General features: G+C 37.3%; 1 protein-coding gene across 2 annotated transcripts in view; it reads left to right on the forward strand.

Moving 5' to 3' along the window:
• The window catches only part of LOC309388316 (uncharacterized protein), a 93171-nt gene extending 79096 nt beyond the window's left edge, over positions 1–14075 (forward strand). For both annotated transcript variants that reach the window (XM_081945527.1, XM_081945528.1), the window contains exons 4-5: positions 415–466; positions 13596–14075. In XM_081945527.1, the coding sequence (XP_081801653.1) occupies positions 415–466; positions 13596–13778 (235 nt within the window). In that variant the 3' untranslated portion in view covers positions 13779–14075. The remainder of the gene's footprint in view (positions 1–414; positions 467–13595) is intronic.
• Positions 14076–20114: the final 6039 nt, after the last annotated feature.

Genomic DNA, 20114 nt, shown 5'->3' on the forward strand with positions numbered 1-20114 from the left:
TACAATCCTTTATTAATATATTGTACATGTTCACAGCAGCAAGAATAAATGTAGCACATTAGGAAAGATATATGTTACCAAAGATATCAGACTGGGAACTTGAAAAATATACATGAAGGTCAAAATTAACAGTATGCATTTGCAAGAGAAGTCTAAGTAAAGTTAAATAAGAATGGCTTCCATAGATGCAATGTATTATACACCAATAGAAATATACAGTAAGCATCTAGTTTTAAAGGGAAAAAGAGCTAACTAAAAAACTGACATGAGAGACACAATGTTGTTTAAAATAAATATTATACATTAGTCAGAGTACGACAAAGTAACACTTCAAAACTAATATTAACCTGTAAAATGTTTAGTAGTTTCTGCACCCACTTATGTTCCTTAATTGTTTTTCATCTCTGAAACCAGATATATTATATGCATAAGGACAGTACAGCTGAGCCCTCAGAGCTATTACAAGGTAAGAATTGCTATTTTTATCTAGTTCTTAAATAACTTTTTATGAAAATTAAATGCACCCTGCATACCATTTGTTATGCATTTCTTTAATCTTTGAAATTAATTCCATTTCTGTACAATCTTGCTCTTTATTTCTGGATCTGCCAAAAGACATAAGCTTCCAATTTGATCATAAATTCATTTTAGTAAGTAATTTGCCTATGCCTGTACTTAGTTAGCTATCTGTCTTCCATGTTGCAATGAAGATTACAAGCTGTTCTGTAAGCCAGCAAAGCACATTTTGACCTTTATTTCACGGGGTGGGAGAGAAGGTTGGGCTGAGGAGCTCTAGATTTATGACTGTCAAACTCGACAAAACATATCCATTAGCAGCTAGAAAGCTGTTTAAATGAAGTTTATCTGTGAAGATCCAAAGCATGTGCATTGTTTACACAGGAGGGGAACCAAATCTTATTTAGCATCTCAGAAGGCACTGGGTGCAAATAACAAAACCCGGAGATGAGCAAGATAAATAAATATCCCAGTGTTCGTGAAAAAGGTGCTATTCTTGTTTGCAGCTGTCCCAACTGAAACCTGCAAGGCCACATCAGTAGTGTAAATAGGGCACATGTTTACAAAGCTGGGAATGGGAAAATCTGGCAGGTTGACAAGTAAGGATGTTTGGATCACAGCTTGACCCGTAACATAAATTATTCTTCTACTAGCCTCTTTTGACGTAATGAACTCATTTGAGGACAGCCTGTGTCCCTTTGCAGATATCCACTGCAGAGCCTTCAATCATTAAGTTTGATATTCTTGGTTCAGATAAATAGAGAGAAAAAAAAATAGTCTGAAATTTCCTATGGTCAACATGAAAAACATTCTAGAATTCATTCATGCTTCTGACAACACTTTCTTCATTTCTATATTCTTGCTTCACTTGTTATTATTGTTGTCTTCTTTCTCTTTTACTATTGACTAATTGCTACCAGATCACAGTGTCTACTGTAGTCTGTAAGTAATTTGAAGCAGAGCTAAGATGCTTGTTAAAAAGGATTGGGGGTTTGATCACTCACCATTTTGACATTATTAGCAATCCTGTGTCCACAGATGCCTCTTTGCAGATTCTTTTTTCTGATTATATTATTTTCTAACCTTCCATCTAAAATCAGTGCTACATTATTTATTGGCCAAAGCTTTCCTTTCCCTTAGAGAAGTACACCAGAGTGGTGCTTCCTGAAGTGGATGTGACAGGATCATAACTAATTTTGCTTTCTTTGAATTTACCTTAATTTAATTATCTATAATATACTTAATATGATTATGCGGAGTCACATAGGTGAGGTAGGTTGTAGAGAAATTTGATTAAATAAATATCCAGATTTGAAAGTAAAAAAATGTTCTCATTTTTTCATATGAAAAATTAATATGTAAACAACTTTTGGAGACTTTTAGGGGCCAAACCCAAGACTTTGAGAATTCTCCATTTCATCTCTATTTTACCCAAATATTATTATTTTTAAAAGATAAATGTAAAGAAGTCCAAACTGTATGATCAAAACCCTGAGTATAAAAACGAGATGGAGTTTTGATTACCTGATTGTGGCTGTCCCAAAGGTGCTTTTTCAAGAGGCAACTTATTTTTCTGAGTTTTCTTTGAAGACATTTTGCTTCATATCCAAGAACAGCTTCTTCAGCTCTGACTGGATAGAGGGAAATGGAAGGATTTATACTCCTTGCATACAGCTGGTCATTTGCATTCTTTTTAGCTGTCTGCAAGAAGTATAAATCCTTCCACTCCCCACCATCCAGTCAGAGCTGAAGAAGCTCTTCTTGGATGAGAAGCGAAACATCTTCAAAGAAAAACCAGAAAGTTCATTGCCTCTTTAAAAAAGCACCTTTGGGACAACCATGACCTGGATGACTGAGAATCCCCATAGATACGATTGTGGCTTCATTCAACACCGCCACCCACACTGAACATGCTTAATTATGAGGCAAGAACTGTAGATGGAATTACAGGTGAATTAAAGAGTAAGAACAAAAAATTGGTAACAGGATAGTCCAACTGTCATATAACTTGAAGTTTCTAGTGTTATTCATATAGTCTATGCATTGTCTCCTATTCGCCAATTAATGGTCATTATTACAGCATAGCAGCTTCATTCAAATATGTTTTCTTTTTATGGGAATAAGTACTAAGACCATTGCTTTTCCTTCGAGTCCTTTCCTATAAGCCATTAGTTCAGTTAGACCTTCATAATTTATATTACTTTATCATGAAAACAAATGAATAAAACTTTATACCTTTAATTGTAATAACAATGTAATGTAACATTTTTAAAAAGGGAAAGGGAAAAGAAAGCCCTGGAAAATAAACAACTCCGTTTGCTCCACCCAACTCAACTCAACTAAAAAAATAATAATATAGCAAAACCCTTGTCTAATTGTTTGACAGTTCTCTTCCTTGCCTTTTTTGAAAAAAAACAAAACTAAATTGAATGATGATAAGCAGCATGTATCAGCAATCCATTGCTACAAATCAGATGTAGATTAATGTTATAGAATAATTCACTGGCATTCTTCAACCTTGAAAATTCTTAATGTTTTGATATGCAGTATTTGAAGTAGTGAGAATATAATGAAGAAAAATCTATCCATCTTTGCACACAGTATCTAAAGTGATGTTAGCCATCCTATGGGATTTAATCCAAAAAATCACAATTATATGACAACTCCAGACTATATGAGTTAATATTTCAGCTTCTCTACTTGTTCAGAAGCAGAGTGATTGCATCCAATACTCATTAAACATTTTCTTGGATAATCAATATACTTGGAACAAAATATTCCGCTGCAGTAGTCTAATTTTAAAATAAGAGATACAAAATTCACATTTTAAAGAAATTGTCCCTGGTTTACAAGAACAGGCTATTCATGCTTATTATATCAAAGAACAAATCAATAACATCTAATTCTCACTTACTCCAAATCCATCAATACATTCAGAATTTTTAATGCAAGAGGATCTATAGTCAATTTTTTAAAAAGTGAAGAAGGAAGAGGACATTCTTGATGTCTGTTACAGTGCAAGTTTTTTAAAAAAAGAGAATATGCATAACAATTGGTTTTACCTTCTCAGGGGTGTATAAAACATGCTTATCATCAATTTTAGAGAATCCCATTATAACTCATACCTACTTAAAAAAAAAAACTTCTAAGAAATCATGTCAAAAACTTTTTCAACAGATATAGATGACTGCCTGATTCTGTATATTTTGAGTTAAAGCTATTCCCTCAATTAAAAATCAATATTATCAAAATCTTGACAGCCCTGAGTAAATGCAGCTTGAATTGCATACACACTAGGAAGAAGAATAAACTAATCTGTAACAAGATTTAACTTAAATCAGAGAAATAAATCTGTATATAGAATACATATCAGGCTCTTGCCCCTTTAAGAAAGGATGGTAATATAATTTTAACAGAAACTATAGATTAAGAGTCTTCCTTTAAAAAGCTTTAACATATGTGTCCAGCAAAGCAGATGACTCCAATATATACATTTTTACCCATTAATTGAAAATCCATCAAGACCAAGAGCCCACCAAAATAGATAATTTATAATAGTCACAGACTAGTTGAAAACCAAAACTGTGTAGTTTCTATGGCAAAGATTGAGTTTCTGTATATATATTTCATTACATTATTAAACTCATAAACTATTTCCTGTTCCATTGCATTTAAATCTTTATCATTCAATAGATATATATTCAGGAACAATTTTAAAATAGTGTTTACACTATCATCAACTACATATGTAAGCTTCTCTGAGTATGACCTGAAATAATTATGACAACTATGTAACTTTCTTAAACTTTAGACAGAAAGAAGTAAGGTTATAGGGGAAAAAATCTAAATGAAAATAATTTATACAGAGAGAGGGAAGTTACTATGTAGTCATATTGGGAAGGAAGAAAAGGTGCCAAATATCCACCAGGTAATGAATCCAAAACGTCTACAGAGTCAGAGTGAGTTGTGACTCAGTTTGTAACTCAGGCCACTAGAAAAGGTGTAGCATCATAGGAAAGGACATGAGTGATTGTGCGCCAGTTTCCCCAGATTTCTCATGTTGTTAAAGGTGGGAATAGGAGAGGCAAACTTCCCATTCCTATCTTTAAAAAGCTCATAAGCCTCCCCCTCACCAGCCCAAACATATGTGGCTGAAATTCAGGAGTGTGGAGAAGAGTCCTTTTGAAGATTTGGGTTAGGGAATTAAGGATGGACATTGAAATCATTTGTCTCCAGCACTTCTCGTACAATTTCCATACCTACATTTCAGGAGGGGGAAAATGTTGCTAAAAATGGCCACCTCCAAATTTCAGGGGCAAAGGCTTCAAAGTGGTAGGGGCAGGCTCCTACAACTTGTGGCTTTCCTAGTTGTTTGTTTGTTCAATTTTATAATAAAATCTTTATACGTAACTCAAGGCAACGAACATACACATATTTTCCTCACAAAAACAACCCTGTGACACGGGTAGAGCTGAGACAGAGAGAATGACTAGCTATCCTTGCATTAAACTGAGTTTACATTGAAGGAAACTATGCAAAACATTATAATCAAAGAGTAAGTTGGATCCGAAGGGTAATATTATATATTAAAGGATATAATCCATGATTGGATTCACATTTTCTCCAGTTGTAATGTGATTTAGTGATATGGTATACACTATTTAAAATAATGGTAAGTTGTCCTGGAGAATCTGTGATTGGATCATATGGATTCTATGATGGTGATTGTGTCTGAAATTACATGCATTATTTCCTTCAGTTATATTGCCAGTGTGCATGTGTTTTTTTTAATTGGAATCCATTTGTTGAACAAGATGTCATTAGTCTCACATTGGTTGGGTGGGACCTTCACAGGACCCTGTCAACACACATCCATGAATTTCAAGTAAGGGATGTCTGAATCCTAATATGAAGAGGACTGAGATATGAATCCGAGTCACAATAGGATGGAAAAAATGTGAAATTGCAAATTCTGGAACTATCCCGCTGCTTCTGAAATAATAGCTTTTGCAACTGCAGCCAGAGAATATTGCAAATGTCACTGAGTATCTGTGGAGTTTTTAAAACCCTCCGATTGAGGCACAGGCTCGTTTCACCTTGCTAACGAATCATAAAGCAATCCATTTCATTCCTTTGTTTTGCCTCTTTGCAGGAGGTCACCAAGGGTGAAAAAGATTGCTTGGAATGACAGCATCTCTTATGTTCTGTCACATTTCTGAAATAAGAATATCTCATGCCGTTATGAATTGGGAATGGTGTCTCATTATCGAAGGAAGCAAACAATTCCTGAGGTTTGAATAATAAGAGAGTTTGAAGGTGCCGCGATTGCCAAGCAAGAGAAAATAACCTGCTAATACGATGCCCATATGGCTTGACGTGCAAAAGCCCCATAAATATCCACTGAAGTCTGTGGCAGGTGTTCCATATCTCTAGCATTAAGGCCAATCTTGACTGACAGTTTTAAAGTTCTTCTAATTTGCATTCACTCCACCCTGCACAATAAAAACATTCTACTATCCTTTTTTCCTTGGCATAGCTTGTGCGACCAAAAAAGAAACTCTGAGATATTTAATAGACTGGAAAATTGAGAAAATACCAAAGACTGGTGGCTTGTAATTATATTTTTAGTTGACTTGCTATATGTTTCTATCTGTCTATCTACTATATCTCTAAATAAATAGAGTCAATATAGGGAGGAAGGCTGAATTATGCTTCTTTACCAGGCTCTGTTATCTAGATCTGCCTTCCCAAACTCCTTTTTTTCTGAATGGAGTGACATGACAACCACCTACATACTCAACTAGCATAGCGAAAACAGGGAAAAGAGATTAGTAGAAAGCTATAGAAATATCATCACTGGGCTCTTTTCCTATTAAAATGAAGCAATTCACCACTTGTTTTAGACAAGATAGGGGCAGATTCAAGAGAAATAAATGAACCCGCCTTAGGCTAATCATTTAAAGAACCCCAGAAAGGACTTTAACGATGTGACATATAACAAAAGTCAGAATGTAAACAGTGTCATATTATATCACATCATAAGTTAATATATTTCTTTAATTTATAAACATATATGTAGTTTCAGCAAGACAGAATTCATTTTCAGTGGAACTGAAATCTATAGAAGTTAAGCTAGCTGTGATGACTAATTGTTTCACTGTTTCAGTACCGCTTCTCATATGTAACTTAGTTTGAATTGTTGGAAAAAATATCCATCTGGTTCAGTTCCAAGCTGGGAGAAAGGCATTGGAGACAAAATGGAGGATGGAAGCTGGTTGGAAAGAGGGCTTAATGGTGAAGCAGGACCACCAAGCAGGTGTGATTCTGGGCAGCTGACCACACAGACTTGAGAGGGGTGGCTTTTATATCTTCTCTGGGCTTTGCACTTGACCTTCCTATTCCTCGGCAAGAACATGTATTCTATTGACTGTTGTAGGGGTTATGTAGGGGTCAGATCTGGCTCTACAGGTTGTCTGAGCTGCCAGGTTTGGTTGAAGTTTGCTGGGGGTGATGCATTGAAGATGCATGTGTTCTGAAAGTGTGTTGGGTAGTTTCTGTTATAGCTTAATGGCTTTCATCCTGATTTGGATCTTGAGTGAGGGCTATTTGCTTATGAATAGAGCTACCTAGATACTTGGCTTCTTTCAATAAGCTCTTTATCTGTTAAGTGCTGACATCTGCTGAGCACTACGAAGAAAGGTGGGGGCTGCTTTTTGCCTCCAAGAGCATGTCTCTCCATTCCTCCTTTAGGGAAATATAATATTCTGCCTTTTTAATATTTCTTAAAATATTTCATTCTTCTAGGAGAAGGGTAGGTGACAACTTTCTACAGAATTTTACCCATAAATCAGTAACAATTTTAAAATACATTAAAAAAACCAGTTTAGCTGTGCTGGGCAACAGAATCTCGAACAATTGATAGGAAAATATCAGGGTAAATGAGCGTTCCTTTTTCCATCATCACTCCCGCGCTACTTGAATGCACCCAAAAAAGAGAATAATATGCAGTCTTTAGACTGAAAAATAAATGCTACATTTTAAGTTTTAATATGGAACTCTTCCTAGGAAGATGAAATTGAGAGCAAATAAATTCTGCAACTGTCTAGATCAGAGTTTCTTAACTCTCAGTTGCTCAGTTTCTAAAGTTGCTCAGTTAAGAAACTGAGCAACTTTAAGACTTCAAGTCCCAGAATTCCCCAGCCATCCAGCATATGCAATGAAATATTGATGCAAACCAGCTCATTAGTCAAAGCCTCATATTAGATGGGGCTAACATATTTTTAATAGGAGTTTTCTTTGGGATTTTTCTATTGGTTATCTTTCTTTTCTCCCAACATTTTATAATGTTATATAACAAATTCTGGTCATTTTCCCATTAATGATTTATAACATTTTTAGAGCAAACAGTAATTATTTGAACTTAAAATGAAATTAGAATTTCAACAAGAGCTGGTTGAAGCTATGAATTTATTATACGTTGCTTGTACATACAGAAACAACACAAAAAAAGGGGGAAATAACAGATGAAAATCCAGCTTCTAAACTTTATGGAAAGACAGAAAGAAACTAAGGACATAAACAGTTTTAATTCTCTTCAGATCTTTCTCCTTTTCTAATTGAGGTGGGCAATCACATAAATTAAATGAGGCTACCCCATAAACAAAAAATATAACAATTGGAAACTTCTGCCAAAGCAATTGCAATTTTACTGTGATTGTTGCTGAGTAGATTTTTGTAGGTAAGATCCATGAGGAATCCTTGCCAGGAGGCATACGTTCAACAGAAAACAGAAAAACATAGTGCATACCTCCAGTGTTTCCACATTTTCAGGCTCTGATTTCATTCTTTACTATTATTAAGTAAAACCATGCAGCATTTCAGACTCAAAGGCAAAACGGTGCTTCAGGGCAAATGGTAGCAACTTTTTGGAACTCTTAAGGCAGCCACACATTTTCTGTGTGCTCTGAAGCACCTTTTCACCTTCAAATCCAGAGGATGCATAGTTCTTTTATGCAGTACTAAAAGAAAGAAGAAAGAAAGAAAAAAGAAAGAAAGAAGAAGGAAGAAGGAAGGGAGGAAAGAAGGAAGGAAGGTTGGTTTTGATTACAAACAATGCCTTAAAAAGTAATAAGCAATTTAGAATTCTCCCCCCCTTCCCCCCAAAATATTTTAAGTTACTTCATTGATCATTCTTTAAGCAGATAACCATGCTCTCCTTGTGGCTGCTCAGATTTCCTTATTAAAGGCACTGGGGTGTGTTTCTTTACTGCTGTCTGCGTACATAGTACAACTGAAAATAAAAACCAAAATCCAATCAAACCCCTAAATAAAACAGAAACTGATGACAACAAGGTCTAATGTATAATTCCTCAAAAGACTTAGTACTATGCCTATTTTTTTCCGGATCGCCTAGATTAGAAATAGAGATATATTTGCTCTATTGTCTAAAAGGTCTCTGAATCCAAGGTAAAAGGGTCCGATGTTTGCAAGGTCGTGATTATGAACCATCCTGGGCCTTCCATTCTTATTCCTTCTCCGTTCAAAATAGAATGGTCACACACCATTCAAACTCATACATCAATGCTCTCCCAAATGCTTTTATCCATAATAACCAGGTTAATTATTTTGATATCAATGCAGCAATTTAAAAACCTGTGTGAGGTATGGAGGACTGTACAAGAGAATATTGCATCTCTTTCCTTCAAAATAGCAGTTTTACTTTATCCTATTATAAAGTAAAGAGCCTTCTTTAATGTGAAATTAGATCTTTTTTAAAAAAAAATCTTCATTGGTGCTATGGTGTGTGAAGCCTCGAGGCAGGGAGAGAAGGTTAACACTTTTAAGTACAGTACCCTGAGTAAATCCTTTAAAATCCATATATAGGATAAGGTCTCACTCTCTTCTCCCTCCCTCCCTCGCTCCTTCCCTCCTTCTCTCACCAAACAGGAAAAATGGCCAGGTGAGCTAATTCTACATCATTGTAATGCTATATAGAATCTTGCCAGTCCGAAAATGCAATAATCCTGCTGTCTCCTTTATAAACCAAGAAGGGATTCCCTCTAAGCCTCTTTTTCTGCCCATAATGCAGCTGTGGGCTATGCTTTCTCTTATCTTACCACTTCCTAGGCATTATCTCTTCTCCCTGTCTCCCAAAGTAATTCCAACACACCATTATATTATTCTATCTCTTATATCTATCTTCATCATCTTTCTCCATCTCATCCCCTTCATGATATGTTTAAGTATACAACAGTGTTGAAGAGAAAAGGACTAGTTATTCCTTCCCAGTAGTCATTGAGAAAACAACACAAGATGCTATGATCTAAAACTGTTTCTATTATATCAGTGGGGACTATTTCAAATCCATAAGGGGTCATGGACATGTTAATCTGTCTGATCAGCCACTAATTAGATATAAGAGCTTTTTAAAGAATTTTTTCCAAGCCGGGGAGAGGGCATGTCAGGGAAGTCCATAAGACATAATCATAATGGGATTATAATTATGAAAGCTGCATCCTAAAATAAGGGAAATCCTGAGTCAGCATAGTTTCAGAAGCCTATTGCATTTTCTCAAGAAACGACAAAGTCATCTATTGTATATTTTAAATGACAATTGTTAAAACAAGTTGTAATTCTTTAAATTGAAGTTTTAACTTAAAAAGAAACTAAGAAACTTAGCTAGAAACTAAGAGAGCATGAGTTCTAGTCCCACCTTAGGCAGAAAGCCAGTCACTCCCTGTCAACCCTTGGAAGGAGGTAATGGCAAACCCAAAATTTTACCAAGAAAACTGTAGGGATTTACTGAGGCAGTCACCAGAAATCATCCCTGAAACAAAGGATAAAAACAATTTTAAACAAAACAAAACCAAACCTTAACTTTTTTAAAACAGTTAATATGATGTTGGATGAAGTACTGTTTTTAACGTGGTATACTGCACTGATTGAATCTACAAAATACAAAACTGTATGTGTCTCACCCAGATTTATTTATACAGTTCTATTTGGATGGATATAATCATAGTAGTAATATCTTAATGAGGACAAGGTCCTAAAGGTTTTCCTCCTGACAAACTGTGGAGTATACTACATCTTGTACTGGATTCTTTCTGAAAGAAGCAGAAGGGTAATGATTCTGAGACTGGGCCTTGAGTAATAAATTTGGAGATCAGATCTAATGGAAGAATATGCTCTAGTAAAATATTTTCACTGATCCTGCAACTTATAAGGATACAAATTGATAAGTCGTTTTGGTCATATCTTTTTTCTTTTCATGCTTATTTACATCAGATTGAACTGAATCATTTCCAGAGTTAAATACAACCTGAGCATACTCTCTAATTATTGTGTTAATTTTCCTTTGTAAAGCAATTATGTTAATCTTAGAGATAAAGCTTCTGAGCAACTCCCTTCATTACTTAAAGTATATTACATTTAGATCATTACTGATCAGCAAATCCATTAGGTTACTGTTAGTAACGAAATATAATACTGTCTCATTTTTAATAATGTGAAGCTTAGGCATACATAAGGTATAGCCACTGAAATAAACAGAATATAAGTTACCAGTGGTTTACTTAAATCCCTTAGGTTTCAGTGGATCTATTTATGTTTAGATACAGCCTAAGCAGCATAAATATTAATACAGTACAGGTGGTCCTCGACCTACGACCACAACTGAGCCCAAATTCATGTTGCTAAGTGAGACATTTGTTAAGTAAGTTTTGCCACATTTTATGACCTTTCTTGCCACAGTTATTAAGTTATTAAGTGAACCACTGTAGTTGTTAAGTTAGTAACATGGTTGTTCAGTGAATCTGCCTTTGGCAAAACCATTGGCTTTGCTTGTCAGCAGGTCGCAAATGGTGAACACATGACCTTGGGACACAGCAACGGTCATAAATATGAATCAGCTCCCACGTGACTAGGGGATGCTGGAAAAGTTGTAACTGTGAAAAATGGTCATAAGTCACATTTTTCAGTGCCATTGTAACTTTGAATGGTCACTAAATGAACTGTTGTAAGTCAAGGACTACCTGTACAACAAAAATGCATGCATCTTCTTGATCTTGATACAAATGTGAAAATGTTCTGATGAGATATTTTAGTTCGGAAATACAGATCTAGTTTTTTTTTAATGTAGTGTTTTAGTAGGGACTATTATTATTATGGCTTTTATTTTTTTATTTTTAGTATTTTATATGATTATTAGGCTATTATAATTCAGGGCTGTGTGGTGTTTTAGTGGCGAAGACACTCGCCACACATTGGGAAGGTTGAGAGTTCAAGCTAAAATAGCAGCGGATATTTCTCTATCAGGGCGGGGGGGAAAAACTGCTGTGAACTCCATATAGGCATCAAGAAGAGCATCCAGCCAGGAAATTCTCAGTTCCATCCAGTCACCCTGTCTCTACCATGAATTAAGAGTTACAGGATCATAAAAAGGGAGCAAAATTAGGCAATTATAATTCAAAATAGGGTCCACAGCTATCATTTCGCAAATGAAAATTTTATGTGGCAGAAGCTGATTTTATTCTCAAAGTCTAAATCTGTTTCTGCCAATCACAAAGACTTTTGTTGCTATACTGGAGAACGGAAACAAAAAAAAAAAGTTATATCAAATATTTTTATTTATTTCTTGAGCTATCACTATTTCTGCAATTCCACTGTTGATTCAGTTTCCAGCAGCAATACTATTATGATTTAGGTGCCATAGCTGACAAGGGTTTTGAAAAGCTCTCCTTTATATTCTGTTTTCTCAATATCTCTCCATACCTTTTTTAAATAATCCCTACCCAATCATGGTTTGCTCTTCCTCTGTAATCCCATTCCTAGCTCTTATTTTGAAGGGGGGGTTCCTCCTAGTTTGGACCAATTCGGCCGAGTAGGTAGTAACTTGACCACCCATGCACCCGAACCGATTCTATTGTTCCATTTTGTTTTTTTGGTTCTCCACATGCGCAGAATAATCTTCATTACCGAAATGTAATTTTCCCCCCTTTTCTAATGTTCTGTGCATGCATAGACCTTTTTAGGTGTAAATGTGCACGCATGCAGAACACATGTTTGGCATGTATGTGGGCGAAGCGAACGCCGAACGGGCAGTAATGCTGGTAGCAACTCACCCCTGCCTTATTTGCTTTGTTCTTTCTTTTCCTGGTATTCAATTTCCTGGTATTTAATTTAAATCTACCTCTTTCTCTTTTCCTGGATCAAGTTCTCTGTTGGAGATGCCCCTGGCTGCTGAGGAAAACAATTTCAATTTGAAAATAGAATAAATCATATTAATTAGCACCAGTGACGTGCGGTGAGGTTTAAGGCTGGTGAGGCTGGTGACGTCATCAGGAAGGCGGGGAATAGGACCACGTGTGCTGGAGGCTGAGGCTGCCTCAGCCTCCAGCACACGTGATCCCATTCCCCGCCTTCCTGAGCGTGCTCCGCTGGCTCGTGCTCCGCAGTCCTCGAAAGCGACTGGGGAACGACGAGAACCTTCCTGTCTCTGCTGGACTTTGCACGCTCCTCGCTACTGCATATTGCGGAGACAGAAATGTTGTTGGCGCTCCTGGATGACGAAGCCACGAAAGCGACTGGGGAACGACGAGAACCTTCCCCCAGTCGCTTTCATGGCTTCGTCATCCGGGAGCGCCAACAACATTTCTGCCTCCGCAGCTCCCTGGCGCAGCTGGACGGATGTATATAATATTTCTGCCTCCCCTGACCGCACGTCCCTGATTAGCACATAATTTTTCAGTTTTTAAAATGTCTATAGGTCCAGAGTTAGATACGACTCCCTCACTGCCAGTCCTCACATCAGCTGAATCAAAACAAAGTATTTTATTCCAAATGAAGATTAGTGCTCTCCCCTTCCCAAAGCCACCTTATTAGGTAATGAACTCAAGCAATGCATTAGTTATTGTAAGTGAAGCTGTATATTCAAGGCACTCCAAACACAGAGAGGGGTGGGTGGGTGTCAAGCTATTTTCCAAAGCACCCAAAGGCCAGACAAGGAATAATGGATGAATAATGAAACTGAACAAGGAGAGATTCAATCAAGAAATAAGAATTTTTTTTTCCTATGACAGAGCAATCAACCAATGGAAGCAGTTGGAGCAATAAGTGAGAACAATCAACCAATGGAACAGCTTGCCTTCCAAAGTTGTGGGAGTCTCAGCTTCACCACTGGAAGCTTTAAAGAAGAGACTGGACTGCTATCTGTCAGAAATGGTGTAGGGTCTCTTGCTTGGGCAGGGGGTTGGACTAGATGACCTACAAGATTCCTTCTAACTCTGTTAATCTGTTAATTAAGTGTTAATCTGTTAATTAATATAAATGTTTTTGTGAGGGGAGGGAGGGAAACTTTGTCACTAGACATAGCATAGCAGTGGTCAAATATTATTTTTCTTCACCTCCTTACTTTACCTTTCGTTTGCAATTTCTGAATTACAATGAAGAAAGCAATGTAGAAAAACTGAGGTAGACACGAGAAAAGAAAAAAGAACCTAATAACCACTTAAGAAAATTAGGTGTTTGTTCAGATCAGTAGAAGATTCTATGGATCTGAGATCCATGAAATATAATCATTATCCAGGTGAAAATTCATTTATTTTTCACTAAAGTTCAGCTGCAGGGAAAAAAAGAACTTTAAAAGTTCAAAGTCTAAGAGTTAGTGAGCTATGATTTCAGTGTTTCTCAACCTTGACACCTTTCAGATGTGTGGTCTTCAATTCCCAGAATTCTCCAGCCAGCCTTATACAATAGAACACACTGTATTATTCATTAGCAAAGTCATACAAGTTACATAAATGAATGCTTATAAAAATAGTAGAGAACTGTGGATTAAAAAAATAAAGTGTGATGACTGACTTCCAGCAGATCTCTAATTTCTTAGTCTTCTTTCACTCAACATATGTATGACTGCAGCTGCTGACTGGGGACAATAATGAAAGTGAGGCCATAGGCTAAGGTGAACTACAGATTAAGAAAAAGAAATATTAATTTGAAGTTGTCATCTCTCCCCTCTCTAAAAGATGTTTTGTGGATGCTGGAATAAAAATGAAGAATAGTATAAATGCAGGAGTACATCAAGGCTGAATAAAGAAGATGATTTTCCATAAGACTTTGGAACACAAACAGATTAGTCTTTGTTATGTGCTATATGTGATTATTGTCCTGAAGCTTTTAATAGTTATGTGGTTTACTTCATCGCCCCTGATCACATACCCTAAATATTACACATTCTATTTCTCATGTTATCCTTCTTTGTATGTTGCATAAGTAAATTTAGGCACAGATTGGTAAGTCATACTTCTTTGATCCAAAAAGTTCCATAAAAATTGTATATATTGCAACATCCATACTGAGAGATCAGTGGGTTTAAATGTACAAAGAGAAAAGTTACTTTAAAGTCTCACAAAGGGTTGGGATTAATGACTTCTGGGATTGTGCAAACTCTTATATTGTCACAACTTTTTTTTTACTTCAGCAACTGCATTTCTGCAAAAATATAATAATAACTATACAGAAAGTCCTCGATTTATGACCTCAAATGAGCCCAAAATTTCTGTTGTTAAGCAAGACAGTTGTTAAATGAGTTGTTCACCTTTTTATGACATTTCTTGCCACAGTTGTTAAGTGAAACCCTGCAGTTCTTAGGTTAGTAATATGCAGCGGTGGGATTAAAAAATGCTAGCAACCGGTTCTCTGCCCCATTGCTGGGTGGATGTGGCCATGTTGGGCTTGGCCTAATCAGCCTCCTGAACTATGGGGTGGGGGGAGGGTGTTTTGTCTTCCACAGGCTCCGGAGGCTTTCCCTGAGTATCATGGAGGGTGAAAACGGCCTCATCCGAGATCTGGAGGCTCTCCAGAAGCAGGAAACGGGCCCATTTCTGGACTTCTGGAAGGCCCATTTTTCACCTTCTGGAGGCTGTGGAGGCTTCCCTGAGCCTCCAGGAAGGCAAAAATGTCTTCCCCCAGGGTTCCGGAGGCCCTCCAGAGGCTGGAAACAGTCCCATTTCCGGACTTTCGGGAGGCCCATTTTTCGCCTTCCCAGAGCCTCTGTACGGGCCCTGCGCTTAGTTGGCATGATGAATGGACCACATGGAGACTCCTGGGAGGGGCGGTGTGGTGTGGGCGGGCACCAGCCAATCCTTGCAACAACTGATTTGGCGAATGGATGCAAAATTAGCATCCAGTTCACCCAAACCCATGTGAACCAGCTGAATCCCACCCTTGATAATATGGATGTAAAGTGAATTAATCTTGCTTGTCAGAAGATCTTAACATCCTGGGACATGACCGCAGGACACAGGAACCATCATAAATATGAGCCACTTACTACGTGTCTGAATTTTGATTATGTGAACATTGGGATGCTGCAATGGTCATGCCATTTTTTTCCAGTGCTGTTGTAATTTTGAATGGTCATTAAGCAAATGGTTTAATAAGTTGAGGACTAATTTTGCTGAATTCCTGTTGGATCACAATTGACATTTTCTTTCCTGCTTCAGTCTTTTCTGCCAACACTGTCCCATGTTGCTCCATGGCATTAAATAAAAATGAATAGAACATATGAAAAAGAATGGAAGGGCTTGGAGAGGAGTCATCAATACAATAAGGAAATACAAGTCCTCCCACCACCATACTTTTATCTCAATAATATAAAATATTTTTATTTATTGTTAAGGATTGTATCACTCATATTTTCTGAAACTCTTCAGGCTTCTTTTTCGGTTTCAGATATTGATTTGGCAAGCAGTAGAAGATAACCTAATCCAACCAAGATACAGAAGCTTTTCCACTGAGTTCATGTATATATTGGAATAGAATAGGGGATACAGTGGAGAAAATTATAATATTAGGTATGACGTCTATGTTTTTCTTTTGAACTAGCTCAGGAATGTTCCTAGCTAGAATATGAAAAGGTAAAAGCCAATTACTTTTGGGGGGAAATGGGGTTATTCCCTTTATTTCTGCTTGCCAGTTCTATATTTCTTGTCCCTATAACTATCAGTCCCCATCTGGTTAAAAAAAACACCCACCCCACCCCACCTATATTCTATTCCGCTGTCTTGATAGTTTTGGGAAATGCAAAAGAATATTGTTCTTTGTTCTTTTTAACTGAGGGACAACATATAATGTCATATAGACGGAACAGGTAACTACATTATAGGAAAAACAGATTTAACAAGAAGGCATCATTTACTGAAGTCCCTAATTATTTTCAGCATAAGAAACAATCTGCAGTAAAACAATCTATTTTCATTTTATCAATGCATCTTAAATTAGTTTATCACATTGTTACTATAAAATGTTACTAATAATAATAATAATAATTCCTCACTTGCAAAGGGCAGTTTTACTTGGAACAGTTTATATCCTGCAATGATATCTGTAACACCATCAAACATCTACTTTTGTCTATCTTAGGTCCTTGAGAAGGATTTAATAAGCAGACAAAAATGCCAAGTCCATTTAACTGTGTGACCATCACACAGACTCCTAAACACACAACTTAAAACATGATCTAGTAAAAAGAAAAGTCAACCAAAAGAGCAGCATGCAAACAAAAGCAAATAAAATACTCCCAGGAGAAAAACAAATTAAAGTTTAATGTGTGTGTATTGTTTAATGGACTGCTAAATTGGTCATGCCCACCCAGACACATGACCACCTAGCCACGCCCACTCAGCTGGTCTGGCCCTCCAACAGTCTGAGGGATGGTGAATTGGCCCCCTGTTTAAAGCGCTTGACGACCCCTGGTATGATAGTTGGTCTTAAACACAATTCTCTGACTGATTTTATACATTTATGTTGCACATTGATTGTAGCTCTAAAATGAAGGGATTTTTTTCCAGGCTTTGACCAAATAAATGATGAGTCCACAGCCTCTTCAAGAAGATTGCATTGATTTGTCCAGTTCTATTGATTTTCTCTGTATCAAATCTGAGCTGCCAACAAACTTAAGAGTCACTAATGTTCTATTTAATTGATCCATGCTTTGCTTACCATGGACATATTTAAACTGTATTTTAGGTAAGATTCAGTTTAAAAAAAACATTGTTTTTTTTGACATTGTTACTATTACAAAATCTCCTTTGTGCTGTTAAAAAAAATCTCAGTTGGCAACTTCATTTACTGATCGATTGTTATCAATGCCTTTAAATGTTATAAGCCACCCAGTGTTTTAGTTGCTCTCTAAATTCAACAAATAAATTATAATGTAGAATAGATCCACATAATTTCAATGTAGGGATATGGAGGTATAATGAATGTACTAAGGTTATATTGTGTGCATTTTACAGTACAGCATAAATTTATATGCATATTAAAAATTGCCTTTACAATATGGGTAAATTAGATATTCCCAAATATCTTTGGAGCGACAGCCTATGAAAGGGAAATTTGACTTCTGGCAGCCGAAGGCGACGGTCGCGTGTGCCCGCCTTCTTGCTGCTTCAGTGGGCTCCCCTGAATCCTAGGGGGAGCACAGGGTGCCTTGGAGGGGCGCCCTGCCGTAGGGGCGGCTTGCTGGGATCCCCTGGAGCGGTGGCGGCCATGGGGGTCTCCATCTTTGCCCCAGGAGCCGGAGAGTGTAGGGAGCGCGTGGAATGCCACCGTGCGCTTCGCCGAACGCAGCCTGGAAGGAAATGATTAATTTGAATGCAACAGCTGAAGCGCGGTGAGGTGGGGGGGTCTCCCCAGGTCTTTTACAGTTTATTACTCTATTGACTGATCTGCAGTTTTTTGGGGGGACTTTGTTTCAACCTTTGGAGGAGTTCAGATTGGAGGGGGGGGAAATTTCCACCCCCCTTGGAAAAGCGGCACTTGGAAAATCTCTCCCTTGTAAGGGAGGGAGAGAAAGTTTAAAATCTACTTTCACTTCCCTTAAATAATGGGGGGGAAATCTATTTTTTTTCTTTTGATCACAACTGTGAGAGAAAGGATGGTTGATCTGATTCTTCTCTAAACTATCTATGGGAACTTTGATTTTGTTGTTTCCTGACCACCTGTACTGGCTGAGCCAAAATGGCCAACTTCCTCCTTTTTCTTTGTCTTTGTGCATGAGACTCCTCCCTTGAAAAACTTTCTGGCTTTGAACTAATTTCCACCCCAGAGACCTCCAAGAGCTTCTTCAAATAAGTTTTTCCCCTGGATTTGGAATATTTTGATCCACCTATCTGCTCTAGTTTTGCATTAAATGATTTATTCTCCTTTGGACCTGCCTGTCTGGTGATCTCCACCGGCTGTGCTTTCCCACGGACACCATTTCTCTGTACAGAACAATAACTATCTTCGAGCTTCATGATGGATCCTAAGAAGTTGGAAAGGCCTCATCGGCCCCGACATCTTCTACATCCAGTCCCATTGCTCACCAGTCACAACTGGGATCTTTTTTACAACCCTAAGCCCCTGAGGAGAGCTCAAAGGATTTGTCCATTCATCAGATGCTTCAAGCTATCTTAAAGGGACAGGACGAAATGAAAAAACAACTGCAGGACTTAAATGATCAGCTCAGAGAGACGCAACAACAAACCACACAGAATGAGCAGAGGATAGGTGTACTGGAGGAGGGTGCGGTTGGGATGAGAGATGACCTGAAGACAATCCAAAGGGAGAATGTAGAATTTGAGAATCATTTGATAAAAATGGAATTTGAAAGGATGTCTTTTTTCCTTAGGTTCCAAAACTTGCCAGAAGTTGAGAATGAAGATCTTAAGGAGATTATGACCACAATGTTAGCAGAATATATTAACAGAGACAAACAACAGCTTGGGTGGGATATTGACCTGATCTATAGGATTAATTCAGCCTATGCAAGAACACACAATGTTCCAAGGGAAGTTCATGTTAAATTTCTTAGAAAAACCACAAGAGATGAGGTTCTGGGAGCTCAAAGGGGAGGACCATTAAAATATAAGGATAAAGAAATAACCATTCTTAAGCAGATCCCAAAGAAAGTAAGAGATAAGAGAAGGAAATATTCCTTCTTAGCAAAAAAAAAAATTATACAATAATGGGATTTGGTTTAGGTGGTTGTTACCAGAAGGCATGTTGATTTTTTGGGAGGGCAGTAGAATTAGAATTAACACAGTTGTGGAAGCAGAGGCTTTCACTAAAAAACACAGTGCTCTCTTAGGTGACATGGGGGATGTTACGCAAGAAACAAAGGAGGGAAGGGCTGAGGCTCTGCCGGTGGACGGGGGGAGGATGCGACAACTAGAAGACTCAGATCACAAAAGTGATTTGAAACATCATTGCAAATATTGTTACCATGTACCTTTATGGAAGTGATAAAAAGCAAAATGATTGAAACATACTGATGATTTTGTGTTAAACTTAAAACTGCTAATATCTATGTAAATGTTGATAATTTTCTATCTGTTTTGTAAAAGGTGCGAGACCTGGGGGGGCTTCTCCCCCCCCACATGATGTAGCTGTCAAAATGTTTTATAACTTTTCAACCCCTTTTTCCCTGTAAAACTTTTAAAATCAATAAAATTTGGACAATAAAAAAAAGAAAGGAAAATATATTATCACTGGGTCAGAGCACACCCAGATATCCAAGGACAGAAGGAGAAAGAAGCAACGCTTGCCATTCTCTC

The sequence above is a fragment of the Natrix helvetica genome, assembly GCF_964273705.1.
Source record: "Natrix helvetica genome assembly, chromosome: 2".
NCBI lineage: Eukaryota > Metazoa > Chordata > Lepidosauria > Squamata > Natricidae > Natrix > Natrix helvetica.